At 38.6% G+C, this 27,577-nt stretch overlaps 1 protein-coding gene across 2 annotated transcripts; it reads right to left on the bottom strand.

The window, feature by feature from the left end:
- Nucleotides 1-607: 607 nt before the first annotated feature.
- On the bottom strand, nt 608-27,369 carry CLNS1A (chloride nucleotide-sensitive channel 1A). Of its 2 annotated transcripts, XM_008524527.2 has the most exons (7): nt 26,939-27,369; nt 14,068-14,204; nt 9,695-9,796; nt 8,936-9,043; nt 7,643-7,816; nt 3,643-3,732; nt 608-1,381 (listed from the first exon to the last, which is right to left on the bottom strand). In XM_008524527.2, exons 1-6 carry the CDS (start codon nt 27,061-27,063, stop codon nt 3,665-3,667), a joined length of 714 nt encoding a protein of 237 aa, XP_008522749.1. In that variant the 5' UTR covers nt 27,064-27,369; the 3' UTR covers nt 608-1,381; nt 3,643-3,664. The 2 variants fall into 2 exon arrangements, with proteins under 2 accessions (XP_008522749.1, XP_008522748.1); XM_008524526.2 differs by lacking the exon at nt 3,643-3,732 and having other exon boundaries at nt 26,939-27,154.
- Nucleotides 27,370-27,577: the final 208 nt, after the last annotated feature.

The raw sequence follows: 27,577 nt of genomic DNA, 5'->3' as shown, positions 1-27,577 counted from the left end.
CAGGGCAGTGGCTGGTACAGAGTAGGTTTCAGTCCATTTCACTTTCCGTTTCCAAGTTGCTGTTTTACTTGCGTCTTGTAACAAGGTCAGTATTTCTGAGTCTGGTCAGAGGTAGGAAAATTCATTTTTTTCAGTCTACCAAGCAGGGTGAGAGAGACCAAGCAAAAGTGCTGAAAAGAACAGTGTGCTTAGTGGTGACGAACTAGAGTTTAGTCACTAATTATCCACATGATTCTGAATAGCTTTTCTAACCTTATTTTTAAGGTCATATAATATTATCAAAAGTCCAAGTATAAATCTGTAATTACAAACCAGCCTTATAAATACCCAGGTGTCTGTGAAAACTAAAAATTGAGAGTTAATAAATATAAGAAATTACTCCGGTTCCAAGTGGAAGAAGCAGAAATCCCTTGAAATGTGTTAAATCTTTGCCCTACTAAATATATGCCCGAAGCTCTAACTATACATTTTCTGACTCATTTCATGTTCATGATCTCAACAAAAGTCAAACAAAAATAAGATGACAAGATTCTCATTTTTTGCCAGCATTAATTTTTTAAAAAACATTTCTCGGTAATGGTTTTAGTCAAGAATGAGAGCACAATAATATAGAAAACCTAGATTTATTTGTTAAGCTATTACAAAGACAAAACAATTATCATCTGAAGTACTCTGAAGACTTCATCCCAATTTCACTTGTTCTGTTACAGAAAGTGACCTAGGAGGTTGGAAATTAAAGGACATAACCTAAGAGGTTACAACAGAACAGACTGGCAAAACATGGTAAAGCAACAAAAGCTAGTCAGGAACACTTGTGAGTGGTAGAATGTGCGGCTGGGAAGTTTCCAAAGAGGCTCCCTCGAGATGCCTGAATGAATTCATCTGGGTCCCAAATTAGTAAAAAGACCCTCACCCCTGTGGAGAATGAGTGGAGGCCAGGACTTCTCTGAGATCTCTGCCCTTCTTTTTAAGAGATAAGGGTATCCATAGGCCCTAAAGGGGTACATCTTGGATCAGCCTCTCTCTTTCCCATCCAGTCTGCCTACACCTCCAAGTACCTATGCATTTTCACCACATAGGCCTGCTAGGTTACAGAAGATGCATACAGTGAAGGCAGGAAGTAAAGGCCTACTGAGGGGGTACCTAGACACAGAAAGTTCTGGGGTAAATGATAAACTACAAATACCCTCTTGGTTAAGTTAATTCACCTTTGTTAATAAAGGTCATAGTTTCTTCTGCTGGTGACAGCTTGTTGTCTCAGTATAGTCTGTCTCAAGAAAGAACTGGTTCAGGTGAGTTTTGGAGAAAGAAAAGACTTTCATCAACACTCACTCCACAGTGGAAGAGGCACCAAGTTCTCTCCTACAGTTATGAGCAGAATCTGAAAAACAAAAGGTTTACAGTGTTTATAATAATAGCTATTATGTATTGAGTGCCTGGTCAAGAGTGCCAGGGGACTTAAATATATTACATCTCAGCCTTTGCAACAATCCTGCCAGGTAGTTATCATCATCCCCATTTTTCAGATGAGAAAACTGAGGATTAGAAGTTGTTATGCCTTGTCCAAAGGCACAGAACCAAAAGTGGCCGAGTTGTGATTCTCCCATTCATGTGCCTTTCCCTTCATCCAATCTCATGCACTGAGAGGTCCCAGTGCCATTATCTTGAAATTTTTAATGGTTGCATAAACGCTCTAATTATTCCTTATTCATCCCTTAAGGGCAAATACAATTTTAAATGATTAAAAATTTACAGACATTGTTTGGAATTTAGGTCAATTATCCAGATGAAGAACTTGTATAAACTTTATGAATAAAATATTTCTCCACTTGAGCTGTAGCATAAAATGAATAGAAAACAAATCATCAGCTCATTACAAAGTTTGTGGCTATTGTATAGTTATTTCACCACAGAATTACATTACAAAGAATCCTAAGAATTCTCGCCAGGAAACTGCAGAAACATCCCATTTGTGTAACCAGTAATGACAGACCAAATGAGTTTTTCATAATCCTTATTAATAGAGTGGCTGGTGTTCTCTGAATAGTCTGTTTTTTAAGACGTATGTGAAAGCCAGATCAAAAAAATTCTGTTTTCCAGTTTCAATAAAAGTTAAGTATTAGGAACGTGGGAAATAAGAAGGTGAGAAATAAGGGAATAAGACTTAAGCTGGTACCAAAAGACTTCCCATGAAAGAGAATACTGAAGTACTGACATCTGAAACTGTGATATCTGAAAATTCAAGTTAACAGAACTCTAGCAATATGAACACATAATTTTAGCTAACCCCAGAGGAGACATTGCTGATTTTAGACTGTACAGCTACCAAGGACAGAAGTAAATGTGGAAATAAAAATTAAGTATTTAAGGAGAGAGAGATAAAGCAAAGAACTTTAAGAGATTATTTTCTGATAGTTCTACTGATAGCATCTGAGAGGAAAGCAGAGCTCCATTATCAGAATTCATGGTTTGGATAAGAAGCAGTGTTATATTCACAATGGCAATAATTTGGAAAGTCAATGGGAGGAATAAGGGAGGATCTCACCACCTAACTAGATGACTGACAATGTAGAAGAGTCAAGCCAATATATATAAATCTTGCCATGCTATCACTATATGCCTTAATAAAATAAAGGGTCTAGATATAAGTAGCATCTCCAAGATTGGAAGACAGCTAGTATTCAAGAAAATGCTATAAGGTCAGAGGTAGGAGGACACTGTAGAGGGGAAAGAAAGACAATAATTTAACAATGTGAAAATCTTGCAGCTTATAAAGGGCAGGCGACTAGGATTCCTAGTCCTAGTTCTGTATGTGAACTAACTACATGAGATACTCAAGCTGGCAGAGGACAATTTTCTTCTCAGAGAAACATGTAGTGAATAAATAGCGAGGGACAAACTTCAGGCAAAGCTGATGTGAATGTGTCAGAGAAGAGAAAATGGGCAGTGAGCTCCTATGTCAGCCAAGAAAAACAGCCCATAAAGCAACTTGGGAAATGAGAGCTTTTGGACAACTGAACATGGGCTTACTACAGTTTGGCAAATCAGCCTTGAACGCTAAGATGCCCAGCACCTTGGTCCTCCATTATTTTCAGAAGGAAGGAAACTGACACAAGATTATGATTAAAGGCTTAAACTCAGTTTTGAATTACTACTACTTCCTCCAGAAATTGAACAGCAGTGAGTTGCAGCAAATCTCTGCTTTGTGTTTTTTGATGAACATGTTAAGGTTTCAACCATCACAAAGTGGGAAAAGGTAACTCAAGAGCAGACCAAGACATGATATCAGGCTCTGCTGCTCCCAACTGAGCCGAGCAGAGAGATCTCTGTTTCTGAACAAAGGGCTCACGTCCTTCTCCTGAGTTCATTGAAGATCAATGCGTCTTATTCTTCCATGTATCCTCAACACTTACACCAGTGCTTGGCATGTGGTAAGTGCTCAGTAAACGTTGACCTGATCATCACCCTGTTTGTAAACATTGATTTCTTAGGGGAAAAAACATAATTTTCAATAATTTCAGAAATGGATAATTAACATTTTCCCAAAATGCTAATTACATAGAGTTCTCTTGAATTATGAAAATAAAAATTATTTCACATGATTTTCATGTTCAGTGACAAAGGAGAAAATAAACTACTCACCCCAAAGCAGCATAAATCATTTTCAGTGGTCAACATCTGCATCTTCAAACTGCCCAGCAACTGTTGGTATAGTATCTACCTCCATCCCATCTGAAGAAAAAATTAACCGCCAAGCGATAGTCTACTGAGTGCTTCACATAGGTAAAGATTCAACTTACACTTCGCCCAGAAGGAAGCCAGTGCCCCATCAGTAAAAGTTGCTATTTCTTTCTCTTATGAAAATTAAAGTATCGAGGAACAAACTGAGAAAGAAAAACGCCTCATGTGGATCTAGGTCAAGTTAAAAATAGTCTATACATTTAACACGTACTTTGTAAATTCTCAGCCTCAACACTAAAAGAACACTAGGTAGGAACTTTCAAATGCAGTAAGCCTCAACTGTTCGCTCTTCATAAACTGCTTGGTATTCACTGTGTGACTTTTTAAAAAAAGATATGAAGTCCTATCCTTACAAAGCTTACACCATAATTCAAGAGAAAAGACAAAATGAGCAAAGTTCTTGCTTATTGCCCTGTTTTTCTCACTTCATTAAAAAGGCTGGGGGGATAAGAAAAAAAAAAAAGCCCCCTGTAAAGAGTTGTCGACAGCTGCTTTCTCCATTTCCTCGCCTGCTATGCACCCCTTGACTCTTCAGCCCACCACAAACTGGCTTCTGCCTGCAGCCCCTTGGCACCCCACGACCTGGACACCCAGCAGGGCATGCAAACATAAACACGTATCTAAAATTAACTCATCATCTTCCCACATAGAAAATGCTTCTCTTTTCAGTCTTGCTAAAGGACACCTCTTACCTGTTCAATCCAGAAACCCATACCATCTTTCTAACTTCTGTTGCTTCTCTCTCTAAAATCTGTTGTCTTTTGACATTTACTGCCACTACTTAATTTAGGCCACTATCTCTCATCTAATTTAAAACAGAAGTTACTTAAGAAGGTTTCTCTTCTTTTCTCCAGTATTTCCCTCTGCAATTAACTTTCCGTATCATAGCCAGTGTATCTTCTGAAACACCAATCAAACTAAAATTCTTCAGCGGCTTCCCACTAACCTAAAGGTAAAGCTGAAATTCTTTAACACAGCTTTCAAGTTCCTTTAAGATACAGCCCAGTTCACTACTCCACTTTCATCTGTTGCTATAATAATTGCCCTTCACACTCAGAGTTCCAGACATAATGAACTATTTTCAGTTCTCCAAAACTGAATGGGCTCATGAACCTTTGCACAAGGCTATTCCCTCACCTGCCTCTCTCCCCAACCTGTATGTAATCCCCCTTCACTTGGGTCACTTTTATTCATCTTTCAGATCTTGGCTTAGATGTCATTTACTCCATGAAGCTTGAATCTCTAACTACCCAGGCTGGTTGAAGGGCCCAGCTCTGACTCCACAGATTTTCAAGCTTCCCCATATCTCAATGCTGTATGACAATATACTGTAACTGCCTAATTAGTTAATTTATTTTTCACTCCACTAGCATGCCATTGATGTGAAGACAGTAACCTCATCTCTCGAGTACCGCTGTATTCTCTGTACCTGGCACAGCAACTCAATAAATATCTCTTACATAAATAAGCACATGAAGCACTGAAATGCCACTAGTAGATAGCATATGTTTAAACGGCAAAAAGACTGAAATTTAGTAAGATGGCAGATCTCAGGTGTTCTCATCATACATACACAAAAAAAGTAACTATGTGAGGAGATGGATATGTTAATTACCTTGACTGCAGTAATCATTTCACTATGTATAACAAAACATGTTGCACACCTTACATATATAGAATTTTTATTTTAAAAATTTAAAAAATGAATTTTAAAAAGGAAAAAAGAAACAAGTCTAAGTAAATAAATGGCAAAAAGAGTGACATGGGTACTCAGAATTTTAAAGGACGGGGCATGGTATAAGCTGAAGAAATTTAATATACAGGCAACTCTCAAATTTAATATGGGGCTTAGGAATAAAAGTCCAAAACTCTCACTTTAGCAAAAAGTGTTTGTGACCTTAAAATCGTTTGCTATACAGGCATTAAATAAAAAATTCTACAATAAAAACAAAAGCAAAAACTCTTCAGTGATGAAAGGCTTTTCAATGTCCAAAGGCACTCTCTAGTCAATCACTGTAATAAAAAAAGGTAGCATCTTGAATTCTTTCAGCTAAGAGTTTGGTAGGGCATGAGAAATCATCTGGGCCATGTTAAAGCCATCCTAAAGCCTATGTTAGAGGCTCACGAGATAGGGCTTAAAATGGAGAGGAGACATAAGGATGAACAGTGTGACCCAAAGCCTACACTTTTCCAAATTAAAATATCCCAGAACTTCAGGACCCCCAGGTCAATATGATATGTGCATAGAGATACTGATCACAACACTATGAGAAAAACTTAAATGTACCAATAAAAAAAGAACTATGGCAACCCTCTTTAAGAATATTTTCTATCACTAAAAACTAGAAGTGTTAAGACTCTAGCAATATAAAATAACAATATACATTAAATACACACAAGATGCAACAAGTGCTTATAAGAGTGCCTGGTATATCATTTTTGCATATTAGCTCATTTAATCCCCTTACCACTTATTAGTTATTTGACCTCAAGCAAGTTGTGACCTCTCTGTGCCTCAGTTTCTCCATCTGTAAAATGGGGATCATAACAGCATCTACCACAGAGGGGTCTTGAAAGGATTAAATGAGTAAATATGTGTGATGTGCTTAAAATTAGGGTCTGGCACATAAGAGCACCCTCTAAATGTTTTATTGAGGGTAGCAGGAACGAGATTGGAGACATAGGAGACAAAGACAGTGTTGTCTCTTTAGAATCTGATGAAGAATTTGAACCTTATATGGTGAGTATCAGGCAACCACTAAGGGAACATCATTAAAAAGGGGCGACAGAGAGTGTTCTCCGAAGATTAATATGGCACAGTGAGCTGGAGGAAGGGATGACTGAGGCAAAAAATTTACTACTGTAAATCCAGTGTGAGAAGAAAAGGGCCTAGGTTTGGAGGATAGCAGTAGTAATAGCAAGCAGATCTGAAAGTCATCTAAAGGGAAAATGTACAGAATTCAGCATTGGACTGGATGAGGAATAAATGATAAAGGCTGAGTCAAAAGAACACTTTGGGGGGCTGGCCCGGTGGTGTGGCGGTTAAGTTCACATGTTCTGCTTTGGCGGTTTGGGGTTTGCCCGTTCAGATCCCCACTGTGGACCTACGCACAACTCGTCAAGCCATGCTGTGGCAGCTGTCCTACATATGAAGTAGAGGAAGATGGGCAGAGATGTTAGCTCAGGGCTAACCTCAACAAAAAGCGGAGGATTGGTGGCAGATGTTAGCTCAGGGCTAATCTTCCTCAAAAAAAAAAAAAATACTTCCTGGATTCTAACTGAAAGAGGATACTTAGAAAAGGGAACCAGCCTAACAGGGAAAATATTTACAAAGAAGCCTACAAATATGAGACAACTGAAACAGAAACATTTTAAGCCATTTGTTTAAGGTCCAAACGTTTGTCACAAGAAAAAGAACCCAAATTTCTTAAATGCTGCCTAACCCTTTAAATCAACTGACTATCCTAGTTTTACATATAATCATGTAGGAATCCATTTTAAAAATAAAAATGGCAGCATCAATGTGTGCACACTCATATATACACACACAAGCATACAAACAAAAAGACTGGAAAGACGTGCAATAGAAAATTAATAGATGTCTCTCAATTAGAATTATACTTGATTTTTCATTTCTTCTTTGTGCCCATTTAAAACAATTCTGACTATGAACACAGACTATTTTTGTAGTTAGGAAAAAAAGTAAAAAAAGAAAAAAAAATTTACTTGAGAATTTCTATTCCATGTAATTCCACATTTGCTTCCTGAACTATAAAAAGTTAATTCTGAGATTTCTCTGTTTTAAGAGTTTCCAAAAGAACCTATGTAAGTTCTCTCCATAACTTCCCTTATTGCCCAAGTGATCATCTGACTGTTCACACTGAAGAGACAGGATACTCACCTTCATAATCTCTTATTGAATCTTCTGTCCGGACTCCAGCCATGTTATATTGGCTGCTCACAGACTGAGAAAGCATTCCTTCTAATCTCTCCAATGTGGCTTGGCCTTCTGCTGTTAAGTGAGATAATCCTTCTTCATAGGTATAAAATGTAGGGATGTCTCCCTGCCCTTGTTCTAAACAAATAAAAAGTTTTTAAGCTATTATAAAACAATTAGAAAAAAATGGATCATCAATTATGCATTTACTGAAGAAAAGGTACAGTAAAAATAGGCTTCCAGGAAACACTTTTCAACATTCATTTAACACACACATATAGGCCATCTGTTGAAGACAGAAATAAAAAAAAAAAGTCCCTATCCTATAGGATGAAAAGGGATTCCAAGAGATAATGAGACAGTAAACAGCAACTCCCAAAGAATCAAATGTCCGGGACGAGAAGGAAAGGAGGGTGTTCCTAAGGTCAGGGAGTCTTATATTGTGCCAAGCTGGGAATTTCACAGGTGAGCGCAAATTAATTTGATATTAATTTGTACTGAAAATTTTCTCCTGATTAAAATACATGCTCCTTTTAAAAAATCAGAAATTCTGGAAAATACAAAAAGGATACAAAAATAAGAATCTCCCAAAAATCTCAGCAAAGATGAGAACGTATTTAGATATATAAAGGAGAAACCCAGAAATAAGTTTTCCTAAAGCCAGGAAGTGGGTACATACAGAGGAAAGGGCTCTGGATAGCCAGACTGGTATACATGAGACCAGTGGGAAAAAGAAAAGAGAACAGCAGGCATCTCAAGTTACAAGACTCTACCAGGCTAGAGACTGCATTCTGGTCTGGGGAGGCCAGGGGAAATACTCTTGGATAAATGAAGTATAGTTCTGGGAAAAAGAAATGACTTTGGCAATGAGCTGTTTGAAGGACTGTGTTAAATAAAGATGCAGGTGATACAGGTTTAAAGTGGTGGAGGGAGAAGGCTTGTTCTCTGTGAGTAGCTGCATCAACTTAAAAAGACTCTCCTGACTGCCTATTTTCCTATCTACCAATTTCTTTCCTTCCATTTATCTCTATCCATTTTCTACCCCCCAATAATCTCTATTTTTTACCCTCAAGTTTGGAAAGCCCAAAATTTTTTCCAATTTGACTTAGACATAAATTGTGCCATTCACTTTTATTAATAATCATACTATATGGGTATTTAGTAGAGATATAAACAACTATAATCCCACACCCTTAGTACAAATAAATGCTTAAAATGAAACACACAGAAACACTTAAAAAAATCCATTTCACTAACCATGTGCTTCCACATCATATTCTTCTCCATCGTAATCATCTGAATCTTCATCTTCAGGATCTGGATGTAAAGCCTGGCATTCACACATTGCAGTGAACATTGCCTCCACTGAAGAAGAAAATTAAATTGTAATTTATACTTTTTTCTGGCCAATGCACAACGAAAATGTAATGAAATAACCATCAGCGCAAATAACTTTAATGGGTAGACAAGGGGTGTACTAGGGTCATGACATTAACAAAACCTGCTAAATTCCAAGGAGAATCAGTCTTGAAAAGTGCTTGATGGCAATGGACAAGTCACAAAATAGTAAGAGGTCATTTCAAGCTACCATTGAGATCTCTTCATGCCCGGTTGGATTTTCTGAGAAAGAGTCAGAGTCCTGGTGAGACTGCTATATCAGGGTGAAGGCCTTCAGCTGATAAGCCTCTTTCCAGCTATCCTGGCATCTTTCACTTTGGAACTGCCAATGACTTCTCTGCCCTCCAGCCAGTGGGATTCACAGTGAACAGCATCAAGTTAATAAAAATAACCATATTCCTCCATTGATAAAACATACCAAGTAACATGGTGTCTACTATACTCCCACTACAGTCACCATCTTTGATATTAATAGGTATCTGGTCCTCAATATTACAGATGCTAAAACAAAGAAAAGGCAATAGAAGGCAGGCAATGAGGGTAAAGGGGTGTGCGTGTGTCGACAGGAACAATGCTTGGTACATAAAGGGAAAAGAATCAATTCTATACAATACTCACATGCTGATTTATCATTAGGCACAAATCTAAATTCGGCAATAGGTTCAACATCATCATCACTGTCGTCCTCTTCTTCATCAGCAACAGATTCTTTTGATTCTTCTAGAAAGGGAATAAACATAACTTTTTAATGATGTTGTTTATTTGTTTTGATAAAAACAATGCCTAAAAGAATTTCTTGAAGGATGCTTATTGATATACCTAAATACTGCAATTCAACTTTTACTTCAAATTATAAGAACATAGTCATTTTAGAGCTAAAAAAAGACCGTGGATAGTCCCTCTGGTCTAGTCAAACTGTACTTCACTGAGCCCAGGGATTCTAAGCCCCCTCGGGGTCATGGAGGGGATGAGGAAACTTCAACAGTCAGGCGTCTAACAAGTAGAGTTCCACTGTCCACTGCTTCTTTGACCTTTCACCTTGTACTAAGGGTTCAGCAGCAGCTTGTAACCACTGATGTGCTTCATCACCAACAATGTGCAGATGAGAAAACTAAGGCCCACAAAAGTTAACCGAGCCAACAGATAAATTTAAAAAATCTGTAAGCAAGAAAAAATACAAACGCTCAATAAAGAGGACTAGCACGTGCCACTTGTGGAAGTGGAAATTGCTACAACCACTCTGGAGATGTGTACATCCTCCTACCCAGCAAGCATTTCCTCATCTAAGTACATACTATGTAGACAAGGGGCTTGTACATAAATGTTTACTAAAGTACCACAGGTACTAGTGAAAATATAAAAACTAAATGTTGACTAAAAAAGTAAATAGATGTATTGTAACCTGGTCACATTACACTTTATAGACAGACGGCAGTGAAAAATGAACAAATGTGATTTATATGTACCAAAATGGATAGACTTAAAAATATAACTGAGTGAAAAAGCTAGTTGCAGAATATATATAACACCACTTACATTAAAATTTTAAAAACAAAACCAAACCATTATACTGCTTGTGGGTATATGCATAGTCAGTGAAATCTAAAAGCATAGACAGGAATGACACACATCATCTTTAAGATAATGTTTAATTCTAGAAACAGAGTATAGAATGAAATGGGGAGGGATATGAAAAGGATTTCAACAATATTCATATAGTTTTCTTTCTTTAAAATACCTGAGTAACTATGAAAAAAGGTTAAAATTTATGCTGGATATTGAATAATGAAAAATTTTTATTGCTCTCTGCACTTTTCAATGTTTGAATTAATTCATAATGGAAAAAAAACCCTAGGGTCAACAGAAATATTTAGACCCCAAAACTTCAAAACTAATAATCTTAAAAATATAAATTAAATTTTGTTTAGCGTATTAAAGTTAACATTTTAAAAAAGTGTTAATTCTCCACACAGATGAAGATAAGCTGGAAAGGTTTTCTTATACATTACTATTGAAAGTATAAATTGATAAAAACTTTCAGGAAAGCAATCCGACAATATACATTAAGAGCTTTAAAAATGTTTATTACCTTTAATGCAGTAATTCTACTCACAGGAATCAATTATAGGGGGTATCCACTAAATTTTTTAAAAATTTTTTATTTTATAAATCATACAAACTCACTGTAGAGTGAAAAAATACAGATAAGCAAAAAAAAAAAAAAAAGAAAGAAAAACTTTAAAATGGCCACTATTAACAGTTTTAAATAACAGATTTCATAGGACTTTTCCTGTTCTGTTTCTAATGTTATTATATTGTTAAATATAATATACATGTCCTCTGTAAACAAGTAAACTAATACAAAAATACTGGAGAAATCTAAATAATTCTAAATAGTTGAATATATTATGGTACTATCAAACTTTTTCAATGCAATTTTTAAAAAATGATATACTGAAATTATTATTCTATAACTGAATCAACATCACTTTTTAAATTATAAAATACACAGTGGTATAAAAATAATTGAAAGAGTCTAGATGGATTCAAAGGAAAACATAGGTCCCTACCATTCTAGTTCCTCACCCTAGAAGTAACCACTATTAACAATTTCTTTTATATCCTAAAGAATCCACCTTAAGGCAACAAATTAATATAGTATTTTTATAATTAAGAAAAAAATACAACCATGACCAACACTCATCATCTCGTGCTAGATCACAGTAGTGGCTGTCACATTTTCAGTCTCTTTAAATTTTGCTAAATTTTCAACAATGGGGATAATTTTTTAGTCATTTAAAAAATAATCTAACGTCCTTAACAATAACCTGATGGCCTATTTTAAAGAGGTTTATGTAGATAAGCCAAGAGAAAAAAAATCTGGAGCTTGGAGAATCAGGATGAGAGAAACAAAGGCTAGGAAAATAGGGTCCAAGCATGTGTAACTTAGGAGAAGAGTGGAGTTTCAGATAAACAGAACTGGAGAGCTATTGAAATAAACATGCCCCAGGAGGATTCTACCTTCTAGTAAGAAAAGTCCTACTCATTTTAATAAGAAAGGATTAACCAAAATCCCATCAATTTCAAGAAAATAATCATACACAGCAAACCTTTAAAATATCTACACCAAACCTACTGAATCCTTTTCCTTGGTTTGGAATTCCCAGGATTTACATTTGTAATAAGTTTCCCAGGTGTTTCTCATGTGCAGCCAGGTATAAGAACTAGAGACTACTATAATCACCTAATTTTTCTGGATAAAATTGAGGCTCAGAGAGAAGAAAATCACATGCCTAGCAAGTTAATGACAGAGTCTTTTTATTCAGTGTGCTTTTCTCTTCAACTAGCTTTATTCAAACCCTACCTCTCTAACCTTACTTTTTGATATGCACCTTGCCCAATGCCAATGTTCTACACTATTTTTGGGCATTTCACACCAGCACTTGGAATTGACGGACAAGGGTACTTCGCAGTCTATTTCTACATTTCTATGAATGAATGAGTGCTTTAACCAAAACATGACATATGTAATACTCTTGGTTATAAAATCATACTTGTACGTACTTAGATGGAAAGTGAACTTTAGTGCCCAATACCTCCTCATCTGAAAGTCCTACTACGGGGTCAACAGTTTTTACTCTTCCTTACCCTCTCTTTCAAACTTTACTAGATTGTTATCTACCTCTGGACCCTTACCAATGGCAAGAGTTTGCAATCTTATAACAAAAATATTTTCAGATACAGTCATGCACCATTTAATGACATTTCGGTCAACAATGGACTGCATCTATGACAGAGGTCCCATAAGATTAGTACCATACAGCCTAGGTGTGTAGTGGGGCTACACTAAGTTTGCCTAAGTACACTCCATGATGTTCGCACAACAATGAAATTACTTAACAATGCATTTCTCAGAAAAGCATCCCTGTCATTAAGCGATGCATGACCGTAGTTGAATCAGCCATTACCACTAAATGAGGCAGGGTTTCTCACTGTGCCACACTGAATATAAATGGTCATCTTATATCTGAAACCATATTAAAATAAACTAAAGGAGCAATAGCTCAACAGGAAAACTCATGGGATTGTCTCTTATACACTATGTCAAAGAAAAGCAACCTATTATCTTAAAAGCAAGTTTACTAAAAGTCTGACAAATGTGCTTTCTACCTCAAAGTTCTGCATTTCTACAAAAGACAAACATGTTAAGTTAACACAACATAGTATATAAACTTCTTATTTAGTTAGTTTTACAAAAATCAAGTTTTTATTTTGTGCCTAACTTGTTTCTCATTCAGAATTCTTACAACCCACTGATGACGGTCTAAAAAAATGGATTTTTTTTGTCCTTCCTACTTTTTCTTTCATCCACTTCACTAGATTTTTATGAACCTTTGTAGTCATCTCTGACAGCAAAACTTGGAAATCTTGTAACCCAGGGTTTCTCAAACTTGGCACTACTGACATTTGGATGGGGTAATTCTTTGGTGGGGAGACTGTCTTATGCGTTGTAGGATGTCTACTAGCATACCTTGCCTCTAACTACTAGATGCCAGTAGCATTCCTCCCCAACCTGAGTCATGACAACCAAAATCTCATTGCCAAATGTGGGGGAAGGGAAATGTCACCCCCCTACTGAGAACCACTTCTGTGACAAAATAAAAAAGGTTCTACCCTAAACTCTAGGAAGCTTCAAGTATACTGATCCAAGCCTCTATGGGTGCCAAATACAAATGCCTTTACCAAGAGAATAAACAGTTAATAGGAAAAATCAGAAATGTATCCACAATAACTGAATAATTCTAAGTGCAAATACATAGAAAATAAAAGGCAGTATCCAAACTGTTTTACTGTGCTGAAATTTTCTTTAATAAACTATTATCCAAAATAGGTCAATGGCTTGAAAATTACATTGATTATGATCACAGACTGCTTTTTAAAATATAATATGCTACCAAAGGAAGCTCAAGATTAAATTACACCATACATACCTTCAAATTGGGCATTCACCATAACATACAAATGCTCTCGTGGATAGGCATTTAGGTCCCTGGACACTGCATGCAAACTAATGGTGGGGTATTCCAGTGAGAATCCTAATCCAGAGCCATCTAACCAAGACAGGCGGCTGAAAAACACATTTCAAGTAGATTATTTGAAGAAATTGAATCCTAATGTAATATCCTAAAGTTCATAAAGGTTCAGCTTGGACACTTTGATGCATGTGAATAAATTCAAGCTCACTGTTTAGAAACATCCCTAAAGTAAGAAAATTTAGCAGCAGGAACTGAATTTCTTTAAAACCAATTCTGTTATGGTCTCTTCTAGCTAAAAATCCAAAAAGATTTGAAATGCAATTTTTCTTAAGTCACACGTGTATTTCTTTTTTTTTCTTCTCCCCAAAGCCCCAGTACGTAGTTGTATACCCTAGCTGTATGTCCTTCTAGTTCTTCTATGTGGGAAGCTACCATGGCTTGATGAGCAGTGTGTAGGTCCACGCCCAAGATCTGAGCTGGTGAACCCCAGGCTGCTGAAGCAGAGGGCAGGAACTTAACCACCAAGCCACCAGGCTGGCCCCTACATGTGTGTTTCTATGCCTTTTATGCTTTTTCTTATTTGGAATGTCTTCATGTACTTTCTTTGCTTTTGCAAATCATCTTCATCTGGTTAAGTTCCAGCTCCTCTCTGAGCCCTCCCTCCAATTATTGTAGTCCATAATGATCTCTTCTTTTTCTACATGGCACTTATGCTCAGTAATACAACATTTAACACTTAACTCTGGGGTAATGAATCTTCTATGTACTCTGACAGAAAGTGAGCTACATGATAAAAGAATCTGTCATATTCCTTTATTTAACAATATTCTTCAAAACCATTAGCAAAGTGCTCAGTATGTTAAGTATGCAATAAATACCTAGGAATCACTAATGTCTCTACTAATCCTACATTAAATGACATACACATGAAAGGGCTATAATCATACTACAAGTTAGAAAATATCACATTGAAAGACAGACTTTATGAAGCCTGTCATTCATTCTGCAGCTTTTTTTTTCTTTTGAGGAAGATTAGCCCTGAGCTAACTACTGCCAATCCTCCTCTTTTTGCTGAGGAAACATCTGTGCCCATCTTCCTCTACTTTATATGTGGGATGCCTACCACAGCATGGCTTTTTGCCAAGCAGTGCCATGTCCGCACCCGGGATCTGAACTGGCGAACCCCGGGCCACCAAGAAGCGGAAGGTGAGCACTTAATCACTGTGCCACAGGGCCAGCCCTATTCTGCAGCTTTAAGAGAAAGCCACAGGGGACAGCCCCACAGCCAAGTGGTTAAAGTTCCATGTGCTCCCTTTCGGTGGCCAAGGCTTCACAGGTTAGGATCCCGAGTTCGGATCCTGGGTGCAGAGCTACTCCACTCATCAGCCATGCTGTGGAGGTATCCCACATACAAAGGAGAGGAAGACTGGCACAGATGTTAGCTCAGGGTTAATCTTCCTCAAGCCAAAAAAAAAAAAAAAAAGAGGAAGATTGGCAACAGATGCTAGTTCAGGGCGAATCTTCCTCACACACACAAAAAAGAGAAAGCCACAGATAAGTAAGGTCTAGTTTTCCCCCAAAAGTGGTCAAAGGAAAATATTTTATTGGCATAACAAAGGAAATATACTACCAAAATAAGTATGTTGAGTTTTGAGTAAGGGGTGATTAATTTTTTGGTAATACTTCACTCATCTGGAACTGCACCACTCAGCAGAAAAAAAAAGCAAAAAAATCCTCAAGGGGGCTGGCCCAGTGGCCTAGTGGTTACGTGCTTGTGCTCTGCTCCAGCAGCCCGGGGCTCACAGGTTCACATCTTGCAGACCTATACGCTGCTCATCAAGCCATGCTGTGGCAATGTCCCACGTACAAAAGAGAGGAAGACTGGCACAAGTGTTAGTTCAGGGACAATCTTCCTCAAATAAAAAGGGGAAGATTGGCAACGGATGTTAGCTCAGGGCCCATCTTCCTCACACACACACAAAAACCTTAAGAAATCACAAAACAAGGTTAATGAAATAAAAGTTAATGCAACATAGTGGTTGCTTAGAAGGAAATAGAGAATGACTGCTAATGGGTGACGGTGTCCTTTGGGGGCAATGAAAATATTCTAATATTGACTGTGATGATGGTTGCACAACTCTGTAAACAGACTCAAAACCACTGAACTATAGACTTTACATGGGCATGCTACGTGAATTATCTCAATAAAGCTGTTGTTAAAAAAAGAAGTTAAACGCAATAAAACCCCTGTATCATTCTATTTTCTAAACAATTTTAACAAGGCTGGCTGTCTAATTTCTTTTTTGTTTAAAGATTGGCACCTGAGCTAACAACTGTTGCCAATCTTTTTTTTTTCTGCTTTTTTTCCTCCCCAGATGCCCGCAGTATATAGTTGTATATTTTTAGTTGTGGGTCCTTCTAGTTGTGGCATGTGGGATGCCGCCTCACCATGGCCTGATGAGCGGTGCCATATCCGCACCCAGGATTGGAACTGGTGAAAACCTGGGCTGCTGAAGCGGTGACATTAACCACTCGGCCACGGGGCCGGCCCCTGGCTGTCTAATTTCTAACCAAGGAAAAGCAAATACCATAGGAGAACTCGGGACTCCCTTGGGCAGGAATAATGACAGTGCAGCAGTCTGAGATCATTCATATTCAATGTTAGAGGATGCTGAACTTTACGGCTCAGTCCCCCTAAAGAAAATCAATGTCTAACAGCACAATGCGAGTGTCTAACACATGATGCTCAGGTAGCAAAAGCAGAAGCAGAATTGGGTTGTGGTGATAATTGTTCAACTCTGTAAATATCCTAAAATGCAACAATCTGTACACTTAAAAAAGCAATAGCAAGAAAAAAGGCACTGCCATTTGGAAAGATTTCCATCCAACATGCTTATTAAAAAAAGAAAAAGAAAACCTGGGAGGCTTAAAAGGATAAATCTTAAGGAGCCTAAAGTGGTAAAGCTCTAGAAATGATTTTCCAGAATGACTCACCCCACTGATTCCAAAGAAATGGATATCATTATTCTAATTAGATTGTGTGCAGTATGTACCTTTCTGGGACACCTCTTTCCACCTAATGTGAAGATGAAAGTGCTCATGTATCAGAGAAGTACTGCCAGTCCCTTACTAAAACTATATTATTTTAAGCAGATAAACTCCCTTTTCTCAACTTAAAACTCCCCTGGCATTATCACAATTAAGAAAGGAGCATTTCAGGAGGGGAGAAGGGGTGGAGCAAAATGGCGGGGTGAGCTGACCCGGGATTCTCTCCCCTCCAAAATACAACAAAAGACTGGAAGAACTGAATTTCAGAGAATAAACATAATGCCAGCTCGTTAGAGACCTACAATACCAAGAAGGCGGCGATCATAAACCCTACTTACAGCCTCGGAGGCGCTGGAACGGTAGGAGAGAACATTGCTCCCTCCCCTAGAGTCTGTGATCGCTGCTGCACCGGTCGGGAATGAGCAGGGGAGGGGCTGCACGACCGGGGGATCATCCAGGACTCCTGCCACTGGTCCAGTGGAAACCCACTGACGGGGGGGAAAGCTTCCATCCACGGGGACCCCATAAACCAAGGGCCTCGGGAGACCAGAGAACAGAACTGATCTGAACCCAGACCGGCACATGTGAGTAACAGCCCCACCCCACCCCACCACAAAGCCAGTGGGCGCAGCCATCTTGCCCGAAGGCAGGGAGCTCATAACACGCGGCTCTTGACCTCCATCTAGTGGCGACAGGCTGTCACTGCAACCGAATTCTACCACCATGCAAAAAAACCGCTCCTCTACCATCCAGCAATTTATAAAAGCCCCAGACCAGAAGGAAAACAATAAAAACATAAAATTAAGTCATGAGGACTTGGAATTAGGTAAACTAAGTGATAATGAGTTCAGAGCAGCTATAATCAAAAAACTCAATGAGGTAGAGAGAAAGATAAACAAGCCGAGTTCTGGAGTTACTTCACAAAAGAGTTTGAAATCATAAAGAAGAATCAAACAGAATTACTTGAGATGAAAAACACAATGGACCAGATAAAACAGAATACAGATTCCCTGAATGCCCGTGTGTAGACACCACAGAAGAGCAAATTAACATAATTGAAGATAGACAGGCTGAATGGCTCCAGACAGAGGAAGAAAGAGAACTAAGGATCAAAAAAAATGAGGAAAATCTCTGAGAGATAATGGATTCAATGAGGAGTAAGAACATAACGATCATAGGAATTCCCGAGAATATGGAAAAGGAAAATGGAGCAGAAAGTGTGCTTAACAAAATTATTGAAAAGAACTTCCTAAATCTAGGGATCGACGGAGAAATGTGTGTAGAGGAGGGTTTTAGATCTCCTAGATTTGTCAATGTAAAAAGAGCTACCCCATGGCACATAGTAGTAAAATTGGCAAAAAGGAAAGATAAGGAAAAAATACTCAGGGAAGTAAGAAAAAAAAAGAGAATAACCTATAAAGGAGCCCCTATCAGACTGTCAGCGGATTTCTCTACAGAAACCCTACAAGCTAGGAGAGAATGGAGTGACATATTCAAAGCTTTAAGGGATAAAAATCTTCAGCCAAGAATACTCTATCCAGCAAGAATTTCCTTCAGATATGAGGGAGAAATTAAATCTTTTCCAGACAAACAAAAGTTAAGGGAATTTGTAACTAAAAGCCCTCCATTACAAGAAATCCTCAAGAAGGCTCTAATACCTGAAAAAAGAAAAAAGGGAGAAAGGGGTCACAATCCACAGACTAGGGAGACCGATGGATAGAACCAGAACAGGATAGCAAATATTCAATTATAGCATTAGGGTAAAGGTAAGGAAACTACCAAAACAAGGACGATCTTATCACTCTAACTACAAATTAATACGACGAATTGGAATAAAAAATGAAAATAATTATTTAGGAGGGGAAGAGCAAAGGGTCTAAATCAGTATTGGTCAAGTAAGTAAGAGACCACCGGAGAATAGACTATATTATACACGAGATTCTAAATACAAACTTCAAGGTAGACACTAAAATAAAGTACAGAACAGAGTCACAAACCATAAATAAGGAAAAATCTAAGAAACCCAGCATAAGAAATTGCAGTATTAAATGGGTAGGCTAAAGCACACAGGAAAAGAAACGCAGGAAAACAAGATAATGAGCGACAGATTAACAGCATTAAGTCCACATGCATCAATAATCACTCTCAATGTGAACGGATTGAACTCTCCAATAAAGAGACACAGAGTGGCAAAATGGATTAAAGAACAAGATCCAACAATTTGTTGCCTCCAGGAAACACACCTCAGCCCCAAGGACAAACACAGACTCAGGGTGAAGGGGTGGAGGACAATACTTCAAGCAAATAGCAAGGAAAAAAAGGCAGGTGTTGCAATTCTTATATCAGACCAAGTGGATTTCAAAATAAGACAGGTAAAGAGAGACACAGAGGGACAATATATAATGATCAAAGGGACACTTCATCAAGAAGAAATAACGCTTATAAATATCTATGCACCCAACACAGGAGCACCAAGATTCATAAAGCAACTATTAACAGACCTAAAGGAAGATGTTAAAAACAACACAATAATAGTAGGGGACCTCAACACCCCACTCACATCAATGGACAGATCATCCAGACAGAAAATCAACAAGGAAATAGTGGAGCTGAATGAAAAACTAAAACAATTGGACTTAATCGACATATATAGATCACTTCACCCTGAAAGAGCTGAATACACATTCTTCTCAAGTGCACATGGAACATTCTCAAGGACAGACCATATGTTGGGAAACAAGGCAAGCCTCTACAAATTTAAAAAAATTGAAATAATAACAAGCATCTTCTCCGATCATAGTGCTATAAGGCTAGAAATTAATTACAAGAAAAAAGCTGAGAAAGGCACAAAGATGTGGAGACTAAACAACACACTACTGAACGAGCAAAGGATCATTGAAGAAATTAAAGAAGAAATAAAATACCTGGACACAAATGAAAATGATAGCATGCCATACCAACTCATATGGGATACAGGAAAAGCTGTATTAAGAGGAAAATTCATCGCAATACAGGCACATCTTAACAAACAAGAAAAATCCCAAATAAGCAACCTTAAAGCACACCTAACTGGACTAGAGAAAAAAGAACAAATGAAGCCCAAAGTCAGCAGAAGGAGAGAAATAATAAAAATCAGAGCAGAAATAAATACTATTGAAACGAAAAAGGCAGTAGAAAGGATCAATGAGACAAAGAGCTGGTTTTTTGAGAAGATAAATAAAATTGACAAACCGCTAGCCAGACTTACAAAGAAAAAAAGGGATAAAGCTCAAATAAACAAAATCAGAAATGAGCGAGGAGAAATAACAACAGACTCTGCAGAAATACAACAGATTATAAGAGAATACTACAAAAAACCATATGCCAACAGAATGGATAACCTAGAGGAAATGGATAAATTCTTGGACTCCTACAATCTCCCAAAGCTCACTCAAGAAGAGGCAGACAATTTGAACAGACCAATCACAAGGAAAGAGATTGAAATAGCAATCAAAAACATCCCAAAGAATAAAACCCCAGGACCAGATGGCTCTCCTGGGGAATTCTACCAAACTTTCAGAGAGGATTTAATACCTATCCTTTTCAAGCTATTCCAAAAAATTAGGGAAGATGGAACACTCGCTAACACATTCTATGAGGCCAACATCACGCTGATACCAAAACCTGACAAGGACACCACAAAAAAAGAGAACTACAGGCCAATATCACTGATGAACATAGATGCAAAAATTCTAAACAAAATTTCTGCAACCAGAATTCCGCAATTCATCAAAAGGATCATACATCATGATCAGGTGGGATTCATACCAGCGACACAGGCATGGTTCAACATCCGCAAATCAATCAACGTGATACACCACATCAACAAACTGAGGAATAAAAACCACATGATCATCTCAATAGATGCAGAGAAGGCATTTGACAAGATCCAACAGCCATTTATGATAAAAACTCTGAACAAAATGGGCATAGAAGGAAACATAATAAAGGCCATATATGACAAACCCACAGCCAACAGCATACTCAATGGGCAAAAACTGAACGCCGTCCCCCTGAAAACAGGAACGAGACAAGGATGCCCTCTATCACCACTCTTATTTAACATAGTACTGGAGGTCCTGGCCAGAGCAATCACGCAAGATAAAGGAATAAAAGGAATCCAAATAGGGAGGGAAGAAGTGAAACTCTCGCTGTTTGCAGACGACATGATCTTATATATAGAAAACCCCAAAGAATCCATTGGAAAACTGTTAGAAGTAATCAACAACTACAGCAAAGTTGCAGGGTATAAAATCAATTTGCACAAATCAGTAGCATTTCTATACTCCAGTAATGAACCAACAGAAAAAGAACTCAAGAACACAATACCATTCACAATCACAACAAGAAGAATAAAATACCTTGGGGTAAATTTAACTAAGAAGTGAAGGACCTATATAATGAAAATTACAAGGCCTTTCTGAGAGAATTGGATGACGACATAAGGAGATGGAAAGACATTCCATGTACATGGATTGGAAGAATAAACATAGTTAAAATGTCCCTTCTACCTACAGCAATCTACAGGTTTAATGCCATCCCAATCAGAATCCCAATGACATTCTTTACAGAATTAGAACAAAGAATCCTGAAATTCATATGGGGCAACAAAAGACCCCGAATTTCTAAAGCAATCCTGAGAAAAAAGAACAAAACGGGAGGCATCACAATCCCTGACTTCAAAACATACTACAAAGCTACATTAATCAAAACAGCATGGTACTGGTACAAAAACAGGTGCACAGATCAATGGAACAGAATTGAAAGCCCAGAAATAAAACAACACATCTATGGACAGCTAATCTTTGACAAAGGAGCTGAGGGCATACAATGGAGAAAAGAAAGTCTTTTCAACAAATGGTGCTGGTAAAAATGGAAATCCACATGTAAAAGAATGAAAATTGACCATTCTTTTTCACCATTCACCAAAATAAACTCAAAATGGATTAAAGACCTAAAGGTGAGACCTGAAACCATAAGGCTTCTGGAAGAAAACGTAGGCAGTACACTCTTTGACATCAGTATTAAAAGGATCTTTTCAGACACCATGCCTTCTCAGAGAAGGGAAACAATAGAAAGAATAAATAAATGGGACTTCATCAGACTAAAGAGCTTCTTCAAGGCAAAGGAAAACAGGATTGAACAAAAAAACAACCCACTAACTGGGAAAAAATATTTGCAAGTCATTTATCTGACAAAGGCTTAATATCCATAATATATAAAGAACTCTCGCAACTCAACAACAAAACATCAAACAACCCAATCAAAAAATGGGCTGCAGACAGGAACAGACATTTCTCCAAAGAAGATATACTGATGGCCAATAGGCACATGAAAAGATGCTCATCATCGTTGATCATCAGGGAAATGCAAATCAAAACTACACTAAGATATCATCTTACACCCATTAGAATGACAAAAATATCTAAAACTAATAGTAACAAATGTTGGAAAGGTTGCGGAGAAAAAGGAACCCTCATACACTGCTGGTGGGAATGCAAACTGGTGCAGCCACTATGGAAAACAGTATGGAGATTCCTCAAAAAATTAAAAATAGAACTACCATACGATCCAGCCATCCCACTACTGGGTATTTATCCAAAAAGCTTGAAGTCAGCAATCCCAAAAGTCCTGTGCACCCCAATGTTTACTGCAGCATTATTTACAATAGCCAAGATGTGGAAGCAACCTAAGTGCCCAGCAACAGACGAATGGATAAAGAAGATGTGGTACATATATACAATGGAATACTACTCAGCTGTAAAACAGAACAAAATCATTCCATTTGCAATAACATGGATGGACCTTGAGGGAATTATGTTAAGTGAAATAAGCCAGCGAGAGAAGGATAATCTGTGTATGACTCCACTCATATGAGGAATTTAAAATTATGGACTAAGAACAGTTTAGTGGATACCAGGGGAAAGGTGAGGTGGGGGGTGGGCACAAAGGGTGAAGTGGTGCACCTACAACATGACTGACAAACATTAATGTACAACTGAAATTTCACAAGATTGTAACCTATCATTAACTCAATAAAAAAAAAAAAAAGAAAGGAGCATTCCAAATTTGGGTGTCCAAAATTATTTCAAATATCCAGAGCCATAAAACTTTCTTTAATAACTCAATTAGGTAACGGAAAAACTAAAATATCAACATAAGACTCAGTGCCAATGAAATTACGGCCTTTACTTTAAAAAGCACCTAATAATTACTCTGTAGTTTCTTACTGCTGGCAGAACACAAACACTGCCTCTGCAAAGCTTCTCCTAGGGAGTTCTCATAATCTTATAGATGGACACGGATTATACAGTCGACAGAGCAGAAGCAAATTCCACTTAGAACCAACATTTACTCTGATCATTAAGTTCTGATTTTTATTTATTCTTTACCTACTTTCTAGAAGAAAAGCCCTCCAAAACCAAAATATCTAACTAAACCTAGTCCCAAAGAAACCATGAGTCACAAAAGGAAAAAACAAGATTTAGAAAGCCAGGAGACATGCAGAGGAATGTTCTGCTAATTTCCAATACTTCTGCACAAGTATGATCAGTGTCCTTTATTCCTGGCATGGGGTGAAAAACAGGACAGGAAGATAAGAGAGGTCTTCAATTTGAGTTGGTTTAAATATTTGGTTTAAAATTAATTTTACAATAAGATATAAAAAAGTGTTACTTGTAAGTTTAAATTACCTTTTTCATTTTACCTCTCTCAAATGATCTATTTTGAATGATTCGTGCCTCTGTTTCCTTCCTTATCTGGATAAAAAGGCAACTTCCTATGAAAACTAAGCTTTGAAAATAGGCCTGAGAATTCTAAATTTCTCAATACACATCTGAGAAACCATCTACCCTAAAACCAAATCAGACCCTGTCCCTCTTTGCCTAAAATCCTAAAGCAGTTTCCCCAAAGCCTTCGGGCTATAAGCCAAGGTCATGAACACGGTTCTCTCCTTCTCCAGCTTTATTATTTTTCCACTGTCTCCCTCATTCCCTCAGAGGCAGAACTGCTAGACTGTGTGTGTGTACAAACACATATACAGTCATGCGCCGCTTAATGATGGGGATACGTTCTGAGAAATGTATCGTTAGGCTATTTTTTTGTGCAAACATCATAGAGTATACTTACAAACCTAGATGGTACAGCCTACTACACACCCAGACTATATGGTACTAAACTACGGGACCATCATTGTACACGGGGTCCATCGTTGACTGAAACGTTATGAGGTGCATAACTGGACATATGTATCTCCTGGCACACACAATATTGCTTCTCACCCTTGCCTCTGAGCATCCTGTTTCTTCTGATTAGAAAGAACATTTCCCCTTAGCCCTGCCTCATTCACCTGGGTAACAATTAATCCTCATTTGTCACATCCTCTAGGAAGCCTTCCCAGTTTGTTGAGAACTTGATTCTATCAAGTCTTGAAAACGCTCAGTGGGAAAGAACAAAAAGGGGAAAGAGACCAAGGAGGTGACGATGAGTAAAGAGGTGTCCAATGTACTGGTAATATTCTATTCTTAACCTGGATGGTGGATATACAGGTGTTGGTTTAATTATAATTCTTTAAACTATACATATATAATTGATGTTCTTTTTTCTAGGTATATGTTACAAAAATATTTGCTTAAAGAAGAAACATAAGATATTTGTTAGTGAAAAGTTGAAATAAATTTTCTTTTTTAAACAGATAAGAATTTAAAAGAGTCTCTAGGGCTGGCCCCATGGTTGAGTGGTTAAGTTCACGCTCCACTGTAGGCGGCCCAGTGTTTTGTTGGTTTGAATCCTGGGCGCAGACACAGCACTGCTCATCAAACCATGCTGAGGCAGCGTCCCACATGCCACAACTAGAAGGACCCACAACGAAGAATATACAACTATGTACTGGGGGGCTTTGGGGAGAAAAGGGAAAAAAATTAAATCTTAAAAAAAAAAGTTTCTACTCAGTGTGCTAAGTGTATTGTGGTTGTAAGGAGAATGTCTTTCTTCTTAGGAGATTTTTGCTGAAGTATTTACAGGTGAAGTAACAACATGTCTGCAACTCTCAAATAGCTCAGAAAAAAAGAGAGAAATAAATGTGGCAAAATGTTAACAGCTGATGAATCTTTGCGAGGGGTCCACAGGTATTACTTAACAACACTTGCAACTTTTCTCTAAGTTTGAAATTTTTAAAAATTAAAAAACAAGCATAGGACCTTTCCCAAAAAGGAGTTATATTACAGAAAGAAAAGCCAAGAGAGAGAGAAGTCATGGAGAAACAAGGGACTGTGGGATTGTGTGGTGGCTAGAAATATATCCGTGCTCCAATCTCCACCACTTAAAAGAAACTGCTCTCCCAAGATCAGTAAAGATCTTCTTGTCAATATCCAACAGATGCTTTTTGGATTTTACCTTATTTGAACTGCTCCTCCTCCTCCTCCTTTTCTCTACTCAAGTTTCTTCTTCCATAACCTACCTCTTAATGTGGATGTCCCCCCAAGGTTCCATCCTTGGCCCTCTTCTCTTCTGGGGTAGCTGATCTATTCCCAGGAGTATGCTAACACTTACATTAATGATTTCCAAATCTCCATCTTTAATACCACTCTCCCAAGAGACATACTCCTATGTCCAACTAATCCACATGTCCAGACCAAACTCATTTTCTGCACCTCACCCCAAACTTGCTTTTCCTCCCATCCATATTTCCTATCTGCTATCTCAATGATTGACCAAAAGACTAAGGTTTGCTCAGTGTCTAGATTTCTCTCTAAACCATGGGTTCTTTACTTTTTTTTGTGCTCTCTGTGGTAGGCAGAATTTTGGCCCCTATGACCTTCATCCCCTGGTGTCAAGCCTGTGAATGCGTTATGTTACATGGCAAAAGGGGCTTTGTGGATGTAATTAAGGTTACTAATAAACTGACAATAAAAGGGGGATTATCTTGGATAACCTGTGTGTGTCCAATGTAATCACACAGGCTCTTAAAAACAGAACTTTCTCTGTAGACAAAAGTGATGGAGCAGAAGGTGAAGTTAGAGAGATAGGAAGGACAGGAAGGATTCAACATGCCGCTGTTGGCTTGATGATGAATGGAACTTTATGTCAAGGAAACAGAGACCTCAGTTCTACAACCGCAATATTTAAACCATGTCGATCTGACTGTGAAAGTACAAAGTGCTCCAGGTGGCCAAATAAAAGGGCAATTTCTTCTAGGAATGGAAATGAAAGTCAGAAATGGGAAATAAAGGTCAGCTTCTTCTGGATATAACCCCAGCGAGCGTGGGGTTTGAGGGTGTTCCTCTCCCCACCCACACCTACAGAAGAAAATCCATACTCCTTAATCAAACTTTCAAAATCCTCCACAATCTGCTCTAAGCCCGTATATCATGCCCAGGGCAACACCTCCCGCATCTGTTCATCGGGAAAGATAGACACATCGATGACTAACTCACGGTCTGAAAATTCAAAACCTTAAAACAAACCCTTGAGTAAAGAGTAACGCACGCACGAGTTCTCCGGTGAACGGGCGGGTAAAAAGCATAATCAGTGAGGGGAACTCCGTCTGAAGAGAGAAAGGCAGGCTCCAGAGAAGAGGACACTAGAACAATCGAGCAGAGGCACCCCCGAGGCGACACCGAGCACGCGCTCCCCCTCCCAGCAGCCGCGAGGTCGCGGTCTCGCCCCTGCTCCTCCGCAAGGCCCGCGCCAGCAGGAGGAGGGCGGCGCGGAGGCAGGCGCTCGAGGACAGGCACCCTACCTCTCGGCGATGTAAAGGGTGCCGGTGCCGAGGCCCTTCCCGTTCAGCACAGCCTCGGTATCCGACTGCTGCTGCCGGAGCCCGTCAGCCGACCCCGGCGGCGGGAAACTCTTGAGGAAGCTCATGGCAGCAAGGAGCGCGGAGACACAGGCCAGGACCGAGCCGAGGAACAGCCACCTCAAATCCCGGCGTCCCGCCCCGGAAGCGGTGGCAACTACCCCGGAAGGGCAACCTAGTCTGCACCGGAATTTGAGCGCCAGCCACCATAGAGACTGGACGTTCTAGGGCAAGCTTTCGGAGGCCTGAGGCGGCAGGGCCGAGTTTGTCACGTGACTCCCTCCCTCTCTCACCCCTCGCCATTTCTGAGGCTCCAGGCTTGGAATAGTGGAATGGTCTCCCCAGCCTCCAACTTCAGGGTTGTCACAGCAAGCCTGTGAGAGAGAAAGCACAAGGAATAATAAATTTCTTTTTCTACAAAAGAGAAAACAGATCTGAGACATGAGTCCCTTGCCTGAGGATGCACAGGAAGTAGAGGTCACACTCATCTACAGGTCAGAGGTCTCCTCATTGGGTTCACGGCTCTTCTCCCCTGCACCCGCCTCGTCCCGGCATATTCACATCTCAGCTTAACAACCATGT

Source organism: Equus przewalskii, chromosome 6 (assembly GCF_037783145.1).
Source record: "Equus przewalskii isolate Varuska chromosome 6, EquPr2, whole genome shotgun sequence".
NCBI lineage: Eukaryota > Metazoa > Chordata > Mammalia > Perissodactyla > Equidae > Equus > Equus przewalskii.
The sequence above is the reverse complement of the archived record's forward strand: the minus strand, read 5'-3'. Positions and strand labels throughout refer to the sequence as shown.

What these genes read in the sequence shown, in the direction of transcription:
- CLNS1A (XM_008524527.2), bottom strand. Translation starts at nt 27,063, where the DNA reads ATGAGCTTCCTCAAGAGTTTCCCGCCGCCGGGGTCGGCTGACGGGCTC. An exon ending in GGTGAATGCCCAATTTGAAG is followed by an intron (nt 9,797 to 14,067) that starts GTATGTATGGTG and finishes TTCCCTTTCTAG; the next exon opens with AAGAATCAAAAGAATCTGTT. An exon ending in ATATGATGTGGAAGCACATG is followed by an intron (nt 7,817 to 8,935) that starts GTTAGTGAAATG and finishes TTATTTGTTTAG; the next exon opens with AACAAGGGCAGGGAGACATC.